The sequence below is a fragment of the Somniosus microcephalus genome, chromosome 4 (assembly GCF_052327205.1).
Source record: "Somniosus microcephalus isolate GS21.2 chromosome 4, FLI_Smic_1.0, whole genome shotgun sequence".
NCBI lineage: Eukaryota > Metazoa > Chordata > Chondrichthyes > Squaliformes > Somniosidae > Somniosus > Somniosus microcephalus.
Window position 1 is genome coordinate 249,133,240 of NC_140990.1, and position 16,373 is coordinate 249,149,612.

Genomic DNA, 16,373 nt, shown 5'->3' on the forward strand with positions numbered 1-16,373 from the left:
TGGTGCAAGGCAAAAGGAGATGGTAATGGGACAAGTTAAGAAACAAAAGATGACGCTAGTTCTCTCGGTGTCCTGGCCAACATTTATCCCTCAACCACCATGACTGAAAAACAGATGACCTGGTCATTTATTATATTGCTGCTGCTGTGCTCAAATTGACTGCTGCATTTTCCTACATGACAACAGTGACTATACTTTGGCTGTGAAATGCTTAGAGGCATCCTGAGATCATGAAAGGCACTTTATAAATGCAAATTATTTCTTCAATTTTAAAATGTTAGTTCTTTCAGAAGTTTTGATGACAAGTTTCTCTGTATGAGATGTATATTTTGGTGACTCTGAGAAAAAAATGTTCGAAGTACCAACTTCCATTATTGAAAGGATTTAAAATAAACTTGATTTTAATTTTTAATTTTAAACTATACAATTTAATTCTACCCATGCACGTAGCTTGTAAACTCAACCAAAGAGTTGCGGCCTGTCAGTGTATTAGAGAGCACAGTATATCAATCACCCAGACAGCAGCACCAACCAGGCTGTAATCTAAACAGCTTGATAGTGCAGTAAAAACAAAATAAGAATAGATGACCCCAGGATATTAAAATTTGAAAAAGGTTAAATCGGTCCAAAATCTGTACTTTCCTAATTTTTCTCCCCAACATGTTATTTTGGTGACATCATCTGAAAACTTGGGCTCAGCTTACATATGCACGCTGATGACACACAGCTCTGCCTCTTCATCTCTCTCAACCTTTCCGTTGCCTCTGGGATCCATCTGTTTCTCTGAAATCCAATCTTGGATGTGCCACAATTTCCTCCAGCTGAACATTGCGAAGACCAGAGCCATCGTCTTCAGCCCCCTCTACAAACTCCATACCCTTGCTACTAATTCTATTCCCCTCTCTGGCCACTGTCTCAGGTTGAACCAGACTGTTTGTAATCTCGGTGTCCTATTCGACCCTGAGGTGAGCTTCCGACCCCATATCCTTGCAGTCACAAAGACCATCTATTCCCACCTCCGTAACATCACCCACCTCTGCTCCTTCCTCAACCCGTCTGCCACTGAAACTCTCGTCCATGCATTTGTCACTTCCAGACTCGACCATTCCAACGCTCCCCTGGCCAGCCTCCAAACCTCCCTCCCCGCCATCACCCCCGACCCCCCCTCCTCCGTCTGTAGACCCTGGCTCATCCAAAACTCTGCTGCCTGTATCCTATCCTGCACCAAGTCCCGCTCACCCATCACCCCTGTCACACTGACTTATATTGACAGCCTGTCTCCAAATGCCTTCAAATTAAAATTCTCATCATTGTGTTTAAATCCCTTCCTGGCCTCACCCCTCCCATCTCTGCAACATCCTGCAGCTCCTAAAACCTTCCCCACACTCTGTTACTCTGATTCTGGACTTTTGTGCATCCCTCTGGCTTCACCCCACTATTGGCAGCTGTGGCTAAAGCTGCCTAGGCCACACACTTTTTGGAATTCCCACCATAAACCCCTCTGCCTCTCTACCTCTTGCTCCTTTTAAGACCCTCCTTAAAACCCATCTCTTTCATCATTACCGCTCCTAATATCTCATTCTCTGGTTCAGAGTTAATTTTTTCCTTACACCTCTGTGGAGCACCTTGAGATGTTTTTCTTACCTTAATGCTAAATAAATGTGAGTTGTTGCTGTTTTCTCTCCATGTATTTACTATTCTGTTCCCAATCAGGAGGGTAGGACTGTTAAGTCGGCACACCTTCATGCATAATGTTGTTTGTGTGGCGGTGGTGGTACTCATCGGTGAAAGAATCATGCATGGTTCCCACTTCTGATTGCTATCCAGGGTCTTATGTATAATGTCTATGAGGACAGGATTGGGCTCAGCTGTGATGCCTCCATAGCTGAATAGTCTACAGACATTCGCTGTCCAGTTTCACACAAAGAATTGCCACATGCACAAAGTATCCAAAGTACTTGAAGGTACTTGTGGAGCTATATGACTGTAGAACATCTTCAGGACAGTAAGAGTAAAAAGATTGGAGGAAAAACAAATGTCCGTGTAAAACATCAGTGCAGCAGTTGCACATTAGATTATGATGGAAATGGCATGCTGGTGTTCATTTTTCAAATAAAAGACAATGCTTTTTCAGAAGAGGTTTTAATTCAGGTTTATTTGTTTTACAGATGAATTAAATCATACATTCATTTTTACTTGGTTAAACAGCCATTGTATTTAACAAATTGACAGGAAAACACTTTGTTCAGATATGGTATTCATAGTTTTTCAATGTTAATCTTTTGTTAGGTCACTAATAGTCAGGCATTTGCCTGGCTATCACAACTGCGGCACAGATGGGATGATAACCAAAGACATTGCTTTGTGAATATTTGTGATGCTCAGTTTCAGTACTCATACGAGTACCTTGGCAATACACCTCGGTTGGTAATTACCCCCCTGACTGACAGGTGAGTCCTGTATTGATCCACTTACTTGTTTTACTAGCTGTTCTATTAGCTGGCTCTCATCAAAGTCACAAATGACATCCTTTGTGACTGTGACAAGGGTAAACTATACCTCCTCGTCCTTCTTGACTTGTCTGCAGCCTTTGACATAGTTGACCACTCCATCCTCCTCCAACGCCTGCACCATCATCCAGCTGGGTGGGACTGCACTTGCCTGATTCCATTCTTATCAATCTAATCGTAGCCAGAGAATCACCTGCAACGGCTTCTCTTCCTGCTCCCGCATTGTTGCCTCTAGTGTCCCCCAAGGATCTATCCTTGACCCCCCTCCTTTTTCCCATCTCTATGCTGCCCCTTGGCGACATCATCCGAAAACACAGCGTCAGTTTCCACATGTACGCTGACGATACCCAACTCTACCTCACTACCTCTACTCTCGACCCCTCCACAGTCTCTAAATTATCAGACTGCATGTCCAACATACAGTTCTGGATGTGCAAAAATTTTCTCCAATTAAATATTGGGAAGACCGAAGTCATTGTTTTTGGTCCCCGCCACAAACTCCGTTCCCTAGCTACTGACTCCATCTCTCTCCCTAACATCTGTCTGAGGCTGAACCACACTGTTCGTAACCTTGGTGTCATATTTGACCCTGAAATGAGCTTCTGACCACATATCCGCAGCATAACAAAGACCACCTATTTCCACCTCCGTAACATCGCCCGTCTCCGCCCTTGCCTCAGCTCATCCGCTGCTGAAACCCTCATCCATGCCTTTGTTACCTCTAGACTTGATTATTCCAATGCACTCCTGGCTGGCCTCCCACATTCCACCGTACGTAAACTTGAGGTCATCCAAAACTTGGCTGCCCGTGTCCAAACTCGCACCAAGTCCCGTTCGCCCATCACCCCTATGCTTACTGACCTACATTGGCTCCCGGTTAAGCAACGCCTCGATTTCAGTATTCTCATCCTTGTTTTCAAATCCCTCCATGGCCTCGCCCCTTCCTATCTCTGTAATCTTCTTCAGCCCCACAACCCCCCCCGCCCCCAACCCCGAGATATCTGCGCTCCTCTAATTCTGCCCTCTTGAGCATCCCTGATTATAAGCACTCATTCTTTGGTGGCCGTGCCTTCTGTTGCCTAGGCCCTAAGCTCTGGAATTCCCTGCCTAAACCTCTCCGCCTCTCTACCTCTCTTTCCTCCTTTAAGATGCTCCTTAAAACCTACCTCTTTGGCCAAGCTTTTGGTCACCTGCCCTAATTTATTCTTATGTGGTTTGGTGTCAAATTTTTTGTCTTAAAATACTCCTGTGCAGCACCTTGGGATGTTTTACTACGTTAAAGGCGCTATATAAATACAAGTTGTTGTTTGTTGTTTGAAGAATTTTAATGTCGGGTGATTCTTGTGTCAAAGCAAATCAAGAAGCCGGAAACTTGAAATAATTTGATATTTTAACATCTGTGAAGACGGGACTATATTTTACTGTTTAATGACAGGCCACTTGTACAATTTACTATTTAAAAAATAAAAAATAAATTCCCTGATGTTTTTTCTCATACTTTATCAGACACCTTATGGTTTTGAGTATTAGCTTCCTCAGCCTGCCTTTATAAGCCATCATAGTACAGAGTTATGCATCAGTCATGAAAAGTGATATCTATTTGCACAGAACATGGCCCAGGTGTATTTATTATAATAATTTGGCAGCATCCTTGAGAAGTATTTTTTTTCTCGTGTTCACTGGAATATAATATTGAATGCACTTAGTGCTATGTTTTTTTTTCTACTCTAGCAACTTTGTAGTATTTTTATCAGACACTTTCTTGAAAATTATTAATCCACCAAAGACGGTAATGTGTGATTGAACAGCATTTGAATATAACAAAAACATAATGGGGCCATCTACTTTTTAATGCTGGTGTATACTAATCTCCATTATTGTGAAGAAAGTAGATTTCCATTGTGCTTTGTGACGCTTTGGTTTATAAAAATATTCCTGTTTGAGGATTTTTTTTCATATTTCATTCTTTAATGTCTGTTTAGTCATTTCCCAAGTTTCCTCGTGAGATATGTATTTCTTGGGCCCAGAGTTTCCTCGGAGCTGCTATTACTCTGCAGCCATAACCTCGCTGGAAGTGCAGTGGAAACTTTTTAGTTTATGTTTGTAAATGGGGTTTCTGCCACACTTTTGATGAGTTACAGCAGTGGAGCAAAAGCAGCTTTGAGGAAATTCCTGACCATAGCCTCTGTGCTATTCCTGTTTTTATTGTGCAACTTTACAACTGTTGAATTTAATCTAAATTCTCCAGACCCTGTTGAAGGCCTCTTACTAATATAAAAAGCAACAAAAGAGAGGACATTTTCACATTATTCCAGTGGCATCTACTTTATGTTTTCATCTACTCAAATTCTGTTGGAATTGCTAAGTTAATAAATACTGAAAGTAAGAAATGGCAAACCTAATAAATAACTAACTATGTAGTACAAATATTTACTAAATAACAGTACTAAACATATTTAGTAATATTGACAATTAAATTAATCCCTTGTATCAAACCCGGGCTCCTATGAAGTACACATTGGCCGGAATTTTCTGGGGTGATTGCGGACGCGATCGGATGCAGGTCAGGTGGGAAAGTTGATATTTCCGTTATCGCGCCCCCACGTGGCTTTCCCTCTGGCATGTTTGCCGGTGCGGCAGTGACCCCACCGACAGAGGCGGGCAATGTAATTGAAATCATTATAACCTTGTTTTCAGACAGTTAAGAGCCTTTTTCCCCTTACATTTTTAAATTTACCTGCATGGCCACAGGAACCACTCTGCTCGGGAGCCACGTCTGTCGACCTGAGGTGGGAGTTCAGTGGCCATTGCTCCAGCTGATTAGTTGACCGCATGAAATATACTATAAAAGCTCCCACTTTACAGCTGATCACTTTCCTCCGGCAGAAGCTGTTGCTCACTGCATCCCCAGCACAGATTCTGCAGGCTGCAAGTCTTTCCAGCAAAGTCTCTATCCAGTGTCACCTCATTGGAAGAATCTCTTTCACCATTGACAGATTGATTCTGTCACCTCTACTTCACCTATTCCATCAACATGGGTGCCGTTTATACTGTCACACCTTGGTCCTCAGAATCGGACCACGATGAGCCCCAACACCAGCACTACCAGGCATGCCAGCAGCACCAACAACAACACCAACCTTTTCTGCAATCACCTGATGCTGCACAGGACAGGGGGCATCAGCACCCAAGCACAGTGCTGCCCAGGAGGCCAGGGATGGCCTCATCATGGCCAGATTTACTTAACTTGATGCTGTACACCCATATGGCTGTCACATGATGTGCCAAGTTGGCACCACTCCACACCAACACCATAAAGCATCTCTACAATGACCAAGTCTTTCCTTTCATGCTCACCACCAGTGCTGGAGGTACCGTTATGTCTCACCATTCACTGCAACTCCCTAAGCCACTTCCAAAGGTGCACACAAGTGTGTCCAAGATGGGAAAGTGGTGAAAATAAAGATTTTTATGTTTGACAGCACATTAACGGAAACTTTACATAAACATTGGATGAAACACCCAGTGGTTATTCATGTGAATGTACCTGTGTGTCATCTTTCTCTTCCGCATGCTTCTACGAGGTGCCAGCCCTGCGGATTCAGCAGAGGTAGAGGCAACTTGCTCACTTCCCTGCTACCAAGGAGCTGGAGGGCACCTTGCTGCACACCATTGGGGCCATGAGGACCCAGATCTACACTGACATCCCTCCTAGAGAGGAGATGTATGAGCTTCTGCCATCTATCCTCCATACATAGCCACCTATCCTCCATAAATAGGTATCTATTCTCCATAGAGACCATGTGATCCTATGCATGGCGCATTAGCTGCTCCATGTAGGTGGCCATACTATCCATGGAGGAGCCTACAGTTGACATCGCCTGCGACACAATGGTACTCATGTTGGAGATGGACTCCTCCATTCTCTGAGCATTTGCAGATATCACACTCGCAAAACCTGTCAGAGCCCCCTGCACTTCTTGCTGCACCTCCAGGAACGCCCTCTTTCTAGATGGCCTCCAAGGCTCAGCATCTGCATGCAGCTGAGCAGAGCTGGGAGCGTCCTGCGCCCTCCGGCGAAGACTCTCCACTGCTATCTCTGTCTCCACCATCTGCTCTTGTTCACTTGTGAGTTGTGAGACACCAGGTGACAACACTACTCTATCTCGCCGAGGTGTGCGTCTCTGCGCTGGTGCTGGGTACGCTCATGTCTGGTGACACTGTGCCCTCAGAGGCTGGCGGCTTCTCTGAGGAGTCGTCTTCCTCTTCCTCCTGGACAGTTGGCGGGGGGGTGGGGGGAGACTCTTGATGGACCTGTGGGAGATTAAATAGATGAGTTAAATATGTCATATGATTAGGTACAGATACCATTATGCACATAATGACCATTCACTGGCTGCTGACATCAGTCCTCATATGAGTGACTGATGTATGCCATGTAGCTGTATGATATGTAATTCTGTCACCAGGTTGCTGAGTTGTCTCCCTCTCTGTGTCTCCCAGATCCAGCTGCTCGGTGACTCCAGATATTTCTAAAGCAGCCTCCTCTGCTGTTGTTAGGTTTGCAAATGATGGAGTACCAGCTCCAGTTTTCTCCCCCTCCCTCTTACTTTGGGCTCTCTTTTTCTGCAAGGAGGGAAAGAAGAGAAGGTTGAGTGAGAGTGATGGAATGAGTGTAAGGGATTGATGGGTTAGATCTTTAGAAGGTGACTATGATGGAATGGAATGCCAAAGCCAAGTGGCCTTGTGTGTTGTTAGTTGGTATGATTGCACTAGGATGAGGGTGAGTGTAAGGGGTGGCTAGTGAGATGGGGATGTGCTAATGTAGATGGAGAGAGAGGGATGGATGTCAGTGGGCGGGTAGGCCTGCGGCATTGGGCCGCAGAGAGGAGGGAGGGATGGATTAGGTGGGGGCTGGGGAGTTGGTCAAGGGCCCCTGAGGAGGATCAGGGGGGAGGGAGAGAAGATTGGGGCCGGAGCATATGGGTGGGGGGAGGAAGCGGGGAGGAGGGAGAGAGGCATCGGGGCCGAAGGGATTGGGCGGGAGGGAAGCATTGGGGCTGGAGGGGGGAGTACGGGAAGGCGGGATTGTAGACCTCGGTGTGGGGGGGGTGCTGCCATGCGGGATCGGAGGCCTCGGGTGGGGTTCTCCAATCATGGGGGAGTGGGGAAGGCAGGGACGCTGGATCAAGGAGGTAAGTTTAAAGGTGCTTACCTCCTGGATTCAGCAGCCCGCGCCTTACTTTAGCTGGCCGGTTCTCCAAGGCCTGCGAAACCTGACCAGCCACAGTTAAATTTGAAATGATGGTTAAATCTGAGGCACGCCAGCCTCATTGTAATATTTAAATGGGTGACCCACCTGGGAGCGGGTTGGGACTGGGTTCGTTTTTTTTAACACTTTAACCTCCCACCCGATCCCAACCTACCTGTTTTTTGGGGTTAAAATTGCCCCTGCGTGTCTGTGAAGATTCTTCTATCTGATTGGTTGAAGAGCCCTGCTGTTTCTTGTTCTGCTGACAGATGCCACAGGTCCCCTATAGAGGGTGCCGCACAAATCTCCACTCGAAAACCCACAAAAACTCTGTGGGCAACTGTCAGCGAGGTGAACAGTGCTTTGCCACTGACAGCAAAATCCAGGCCTATATATTTCATAAACATCAGAACCTACTTAGTAACAAGAATCATGCAACAAATATTTATGTTGTGAATTATGCAGAAGCAATGAAAGAGATGGGATAGGTAGGAAAATCATCTGGGGGTCAGAGTATAAAGGAGGGACAGAAATATCGGATATCCATATTCCTCAAAATTATTGGCGGTTGGGATGTAAAGTATGTTTAATTTTATACCTTTTTGTAATTAGGGATTTTATAGTAAAACTTGCAGAAATATTGGAAACAATAGCTTAGAAAATGCTGTTAATGACATTAGCATTCAACACTTAATGGTCTGGATTCTCCTGCACAATCCTGCCTGAAATCAGGCTGTGAGGTTAACAGACACCTCACCACCCTGACCACATTTCTTTCTTGCCACCCTCTTCAGGAGTGTCCCTTCCCCTCCCAACATATACTAATGGTGGTGGGGGCACTGGGCCATGGCAATTCATAATACATCACTGATATATTGGGGTGGTACAGTAGTTAAATATGTGATCACAAGATAGCTACAGATGAAGACAACCATTTGGCCCATCTTAGCTCATCGTACAGTCCCCCTTCACAGAATCCAACTGTTCGAATGATTTTAAGCTTTTCATCTTCATTTCTCTACCCAAAAATCCATTCCACGTTTTGATTAATCTGTGTCGAGTGTCCTGACATCAGTCCTAAATTTGCCTTTTGTTGCTCTAAGCTGATGCCTCCTTGTCCTTAATATCACAATTTAGTCTGTGCTGTTCAGGATTGCCTTTTCCATACAGTTTATCTCTTAATTCTGTAATATAGTTACCTTCTTTCAAGCATGAAAAATCCCCCCAAAATTGTAGTCTTTTCTTGTGACTCGGTTGTCTGTATTTAGAGATCTGTCTCCTGGCTCATCTCTGAACCACCTCCAGGGCTTGACTATCCCCTCTGCCTCTCAATGACCAGTATTGGGCACTGTACTCCGTGTGGTCAGACCACAGCATTACACAGTTTGAGCACAACTTCTTACACTCCTGTTCTGCCATATAGTTCAGCATTGCATTTACTCTATTGATTGCTGCTGATTGTGATTTTAATGGTTCTACAGATGTTACATTACCTTGACCCAATCTTTACATTTGACAATGAGTGGAGCGCCATCAGGACCAGCCGGGACTGGTAAAACTGAGACCACCAAAGATTTGGGGCGCTCTCTGGGCATTATGGTATATGTTTTCAACTGCTCTGAACAGATGGATTATAAGGTAACAATGTGCATTGCTGCAATATAATTGTGAAAATCTAGAAACTGTCATGAACTTACTATTTGAATGCACTGAGTAAACTTTATTGGGAAAATATCCTCTAACCCTAATTATAAAGGATGTTACAATCAATCTTTGTCCGAGTTAGGGAAGGCAAATCAGCCAGGTTTCTGTTCCTGATATGTTATGCAGTGATCCCTACTGAAAGTGCATGTGTGGACATTGGGTTATGATCCTGTCAGGTTTCACTGTGATGCTCCCCAAACTGTCAAATTGCCTGCCAGTACTGACTGTCTAGGCCAATTGTGAATCAAAACCTCAGGAATAGGAGGATGGGAAAACACTGGCAAAGAAAAAAGATTTTTAAAGGACTATTCTCATCATTGGTTTATCTCAGAATCAGTAATGCTAATTTACTTAGTAAATGACTTGTGTTATCAAACCACTTTTGAATATTTTATAGTACAATTGACTTAGGACTAGGTTGCCACCTAAAGCAGTGAATAAATAATCAGATGAAACATTCATTAAAGAAATGGATTCCTGATTCAGTGGGGAGTTACTGGTATCCGGAGGGCATTGCAAATGGTCTTCGTTGGTCCTGTATGCAAGCCTAATTAAAAATCTGCATCAGCTGAATTTTAAACTTTGGCAGGAGCAGAAAACTGGTGGTAGCAGATCAGCTGCCAATTAAACGCTCCACTAAATTTTCAATTCGCTGCCACCAGTTTTTCACCCCATCACAGTTGAAAATTACCCCAAGAATTTGCTGGCTTGTGTTCATTGGTAAATCTTAGATCTTCAGCCTTGGTTTCGGTTCAGCGCAGTTTTACTACTAGAAAAGTAAAATCATTGATCAGTTAAGCTTAAGTAAAGCTTAAGGGCATGTTGCCTATGTTAAGAAATTTAATTCAAATTATAAAGCTGTGGGGGTAGAGTTTCTGCTTTGGCTGCATTCGGGAGAGTGTGCCCAATATATGCTTGAAATTACGCTGGTTAGGTTACAGTTCAAGTTTTCGCTAAAATTCTTTTGCATAATCACAAACGTAATCTTCCATGAACCAGCGCAATTGGGCATCGTAATAGAACGTAATCGTTTCTTTTTGTGTCCATTTAAAAAGTATTCCTTGATGTATTTAAGAGCAATAACCTGGTACAGTTTTATTAATGCAGCTGAAAATGGGTTTATCAGCAAAAGTAAGCATTTTTAATAAGGCTGTCCAACTCTCCACCTATGAGTAATCTGATTTAAAGTCACTGAAAATGACTTTTTATAGAAAAAACTATACTGAACCATTTAATAGTTTAATTGGTGTACACTAGTCAGTTACAGGAAACTTTCTGGTATCCGGCACTGACGGGACCGAGCTGGTGCCGTTAGATCAAAACTGCCGTATAAACCAGCGGCAATGTTAAAACATACAGAGCTTTTCAGCTCCGTATGAATCAACAAACCCTGTTGCTTAGCAACAGCTTCAAAACAGTCGGCTGCAGCTGCAAGCGTCTCTAGCTGAAGCTGTTGCTTAGCTACAGACCTTGCAGAGCCTGACTGGGGAAAAAAAAAGCAACGAGAAGTAAAAAAAACTTATAGAAAACGGCTCCTGAATTTTGCCGGTAGATAGAGCTTTCCGGACTTTTAACCTCCGGTTAAACAAAAGTTTCCTGTACTTAGTAAATTAAATATTTTTTAATATGAAAAAACTTTTAAAATGTGCCTGCGAGTGCCTGTGCCCCAAAGAAAATGAGCTCAATTTGATGACCCTTCCCAAACCAGCGCAATTGGTGGAATCTCAATTTTGACCTGGGGAGAGGCCTGTTATGTGGGCGGGGCCTGATCCCGGTGAATTGAACCTTGAACAAGCTTAAAGGATCATGGAAAACATGAATGTAAGTGGTTTTGTGTGTAACTCACTTGCGTTTAGAATTTCTCGATCTTTTGTTCTGGTTTGGCCGATTGCACTGGAATCTGGGTGCAAAACTAGTGGAAATAAACAGAAAGTCTACCCCGAAGAAAGAGACTTTAATTTCTATAGTGCCTTTCATGACCTCTGGACGTCCCAAAGTGTTTTTGAAGTGTAGTCACTGTTTGAATGTAGGAAACGCGATAGCCAATTTGCACACAGCAAACTCCTACAAACAACAACGTGATAATGACCAGATAATCTGTCTTTTGGTGATGTTGATTGAGGGATAAACATTGGCTAGGACACTAGGGATAACTCTCCTGCTCTTCTTTGGAAAAAGTGCCATGAGATCTTTTACATCCACCTGAGAGTGCATATAGGGCCTAAGTTTAACATCTCATCCAAAAGACAGCACCTCAAACAGTGCAGCGCTCCCTCAGTATGGCACTGGAGTCAGCCTAGATTTTTGTGCTCAAGTCTCTGGAGTGGGACTTGAACCCACAACCTTCTGCCTCAGTGAGAGTGCTACCCACTGAGCCACAGCTGGTACCCTGTGGTGTTTAACATGTTCTCCAGACACTTCTATTTTTCTTGGTTGTAGCTACTGTTATTCTACAAGATTAATTCTGTATTTGATATGACTTGAGAGTGATTGATTGTTCCTTGTAAGTTTTTAAATATGTTCTTGTACAATATTAGTCCATAGGAAATATATATAAAGGTCTTGCACAAACAGGAGTATGGGGATGCTTTGATGAATTCAACCGTATTTCAGTGGAAGTTCTTTCAGTTGTAGCTGTACAAGTCAAGACCATTCAAGATGCAATTAGAAACAAGAAAAACCGGTATGCAGTGTTTCATGTATCTAATCTTTAAACTCGAAGATCCATTGATGTCAATCTTGTACTAATGTCCCCTTTTGAATCAACAGATTTTATTTTCTGGGCGAAGTTATTGAACTGAAACCTTCTGTTGGTATATTTATTACCCTTAATCCAGGATATGCAGGGAGAACAGAGCTTCCTGAAAACCTTAAAGCTCTCTTTAGGTATGTAGATATTATGAAGCCATTAAATGTAATGTGTTCTGTAAAAGTGTTGCCTTTATTTCTGAAATTCTGCGACATATTACTAGACAATAGAACAGTGGCTGAGAAGGCTTTGGCCTAATGTCTAATAATCCTCTCTTCCATTAACCGACCTATGAAGCCTTTCATTGTGCTAATAAAGGTCATATTTATCAAGTGTGTGAGCTCGAAGATGGATCAATTCAGTAAACATTTAGCATGTTTTTATTAGAACACTATAAATTCCTAAAATGTATTTGTAATATGCTGAAGGTGAATGTTCTATGTTCAGAAATAACTGTCTGTGTGTGTGTGTGTGTGTGTGTGTGTTTAACTTGCTGTGATGCCATCATTGAATTTAAAAAAAAATAAACTACAGTGTATTATGTTATGCAACATTGAACAGAAATGTAGTACTCATTTAATATTTCACCATAATTTGTTTATTTTATGAAATATGTTTCACACATTTCACTTTAGTCCCATGGGTACACAATATTGGGCACGATTTTCTCATTAGTGATGATTGGAAACAATTCCTTTGGGTGGCAGATATAAACCTGTGATGTAGCCCAAGTGTAAAATTTCCACCATGTCCGACAACTAGTGATTGGAACCTATGGTTAATGGAAGGGGAAGGATACAATCAAGAGAAGTAATGCCAGTGTTAAGTTCATCTCACAAGGCTAATATTAGGCCTGATCACAGCTTAGGGGACTATGATTCTAACCCATTATTACTTTATCATTTTACTTTTTTGGTCGAAGCTGATTAGGGAAAGTTGGGAGATGGATACAGGGAAATAGTTGGCAATGGCCTTGTCTGTGATTGAAAGAATGGGAGTAAAGAGGGCTCATGAGCTGGCAAGGTCCAGGGGATGGCCATAAATTTGGATAGGAGAGTTGATATGGACAGAGAGTCTAAGGGAGAACAGGAGGACAGTAATGTCAGTAGAGTGAGGGCAATGTGAGTCGAGATGGAGATTGAAATCACCAAGGATGATGCACTCAGTGTAGAGGCCGAGAGAAAAGTAGGGAGGATATCTTATGGACTTGCATTTATATAGCGCCTTCCACGACCTCAGGACGCCCCAAAGCACTTTACAGCCAATGAAGTCGTTTTGACGTGTAGTTGCTGTTGTAATCTAGGAAATGCAGCAACCAATTTGTGTACAGCAAGCTCCCACAAACAGCATATGATAATGATGTGATGTTGATTGAGGGATAAATATTGGCCAGGACATCGGGGATAACGCCTCTGCTCTTCTTCGAAATAGTGCCATAGGATCTATTACATCCACCTGAGTGAGCAGACGGGGCCTCGGTTTAACCTTTCATTTGAAAGATGGCACCTCCAACAGTGCAGTATTTCATCAATACTGCACTGGAGTGTCAGCTTAGATTTTTGTGCTCAGGTCCTTGGAGTGGGACTTGAACCTGCAACCTGCTGACTCGGAGGCAAGAGTGCTACCCACTGAGCTATGGCTGACACCTAACTCAGGGTGGGGTTTGGCGTGGTAGAGAACAAGGATTTTAAAGGGGAGGCAAGTGGGGGGTAACCAGGTGAAATGCTTGGAGGAGGAGGAGGAGAAGGTTATTGAGACACAGGATGAGAGTGCAAAATGTGAGTTAGTTATAAGGGCCACATGGCTACTATGGCAATATTGAGTGGGGCAGATGTAGAAAATATAGTCAGGTGGGGTACATTTTGTAAGGGGTAAGACATCGTCACCATGAGCCCTTTAAAGAACTCACCTGATTTTTATGCCATTAATATCAGTGGAATGAAATTTAAGTGGGTTCTATTTTGGGCATGTTATCCAACCCACCAGATTACCATCCCAGCAGTGAAGTTGAAAATCTACCCCAGATGTTGCAAAGGGTAACGTAAATGTTCAAGAGAAGGGGAGCAAGAATGGACCCCTGGGGTAGACCAGAGGTGACTCTGCAGGCAAAGGAGGCAAAGCTATTGAAGGTAATGTAATGCCTGCATTGCAACCAGATACAGGAGAGAAAAATGCCACAAAGGAGAGAAGTTGAAGGATGGAATGGTCAAAGGCAGTGGAAAGTTTAAAGAACGATGGGAGTTGCATGAAAAATGGTTGGTTATTTCCACCTTTTTTAATGTCTTTTATAATTTTTTGTTACATTTGTCAGACCTTGTGCAATGGTGATCCCAGACTTTGAGCTGATCTGTGAAATAATGTTGGTGGCAGAGGGATTCATAGATGCTAGGCTGCTTGCCAGAAAATTTATAAGCCTCTACACACTTTGCCGTGAGCTGCTGTCAAAGCAGGTAATGTAGATGTTAGAAAGGAAAGAAGCATGCTTATCAGACAACTTTTTTCTTCTTCATTGATTTGCTTCCTATTTAAACTCTATCATCTTTTAGGACCATTATGACTGGGGTCTTCGAGCTATAAAATCTGTATTGGTGGTTGCTGGCTCTCTGAAGAGAGGAGATCGAAACAGGCCTGAGGAACAGGTAATTAGAAGCTGTAGCTTTAGCTGGCAGTATAGGAGATCAGTTATGCCCTCCATCTGAACTTGAGGTAGAAATGATGGTATAATGGGGGAGGGTTAAGAATGGCTTTACATGTGCTGCATTGGTGTGCTGTGAGGAGTTATTGACCTGGATTTTGCAGTTGTAATGAGAGTGAAAATGTCAGCATTCGCTGTCATTACCCTGTGAAACTGACAGCAACTTCTGACTTTGGCACGTGTGCAGTTAAAAGCGGAAATCCAGAAGTTGCCGTCAGTGATTCCCTGCGCCTCCACAGGGCGCGCTGTTGAAGCCCCCACAGATGGCAATCTTTGAGGCATCATTGAACTGACGAATACTTCCTCTTTTGTGCTGCAATTTCCCTGTTAAAAACCCCCGAAAAAGTTGAGCCTTGTTCAATGAAGAGTAACTGGGTTTTTAACGGCTTACTAAGTCATAATTACTGCTGAACAATCTCTCTGGCCCTGAAAACTAATTTTATATTTGTGGAATGTCAATTTTTTCCATTATGCTAAAATGGTTTGCTACCTGGTTTGCTGTCTGCGAATTCTTCAATGTGATTGGCTGTTTAGCCTGCTTGATGATATCACTGTGGCTGGATGCTGGAGGTCTCCTACACTTGGCACCAGAATTAAATTAACATCGGGAAAAGTGAAATTGATGCCACAAAGATCTTTGTGGGCAGCTTTCTTCGAAGTCAGCGGCTAGGGCCGTCATTTCGCTGCTGACCGCCAAATCCAAGCCATTATGTATTGTTGGAGTTGTGATTTAAACTGGTTCAACTAAAATAACGAGAGTCTGACCTACAGAGCCTACAAGATGAATTATTGTGGGGCATAAATCATATCACCATATATCCCAATCTGGAAAACTTTCAAAAGCTGACCAACAGCTGCAAAAAAGCTGACAGCTCAAAAGTGTCCCTGAATATAAGCTTATGACATGTGAAAACAATTAATTACACAACTGCAGTGGGGAATATGAGCCTGTAATTTAAGATGTGAATTTACCCAACATTCTTTCATAAGTATGAGAGTATTTTTTTCATTTTATTTGGTGCATTGTCTCATCATAGAAATTTACAGCACAGAAGGAGGCCTTTCAGCCCATCGTGTCTGTGCCGGCCAAAAAAGAGCTATCCAGCCTAATTCCACTTTCCAGTACTTGGTCCGTAGCCTTGTAGGTTATGGCACTTCAAGTGCATATCCAAGTACTTTTTAAAAACGTTGAGGATTTCTGCCCCTACCACCCTTTGAGGCAGTGAGTTCCAGACCCCACCACCCTCTGGGTGAAAAAAGGTCTCCTCAACTCCCCTCTAATCCTTCTACCAATTACTTTAAAGCTATGTCCCCTGGTTATTGACCTCTCTGCTAAGGGAAATAGGTCCTTCCTATCCACTCTATCTAGGTCCCTCATAATTTTATACACCTCAATTAAGTCGCCCCTCAGCTGCCTCTGTTCCAAAGAAAACAACCCCAGCCTATTCAATCTTTCCTCATAGC

General features: G+C 43.1%; 1 protein-coding gene across 1 annotated transcript in view; it reads left to right on the forward strand.

The window, feature by feature from the left end:
* LOC147120357 (dynein axonemal heavy chain 11-like) overlaps positions 1 to 16,373 on the forward strand; it is a 133,142-nt gene that overhangs the window by 101,044 nt on the left and 15,725 nt on the right. The window contains exons 26-31 of the mRNA XM_085984221.1: positions 2,290 to 2,450; positions 4,242 to 4,299; positions 12,003 to 12,148; positions 12,235 to 12,351; positions 14,526 to 14,664; positions 14,761 to 14,853. Of these exons, the coding sequence (XP_085840347.1) occupies positions 2,290 to 2,450; positions 4,242 to 4,299; positions 12,003 to 12,148; positions 12,235 to 12,351; positions 14,526 to 14,664; positions 14,761 to 14,853 (714 nt within the window). The remainder of the gene's footprint in view (positions 1 to 2,289; positions 2,451 to 4,241; positions 4,300 to 12,002; positions 12,149 to 12,234; positions 12,352 to 14,525; positions 14,665 to 14,760; positions 14,854 to 16,373) is intronic.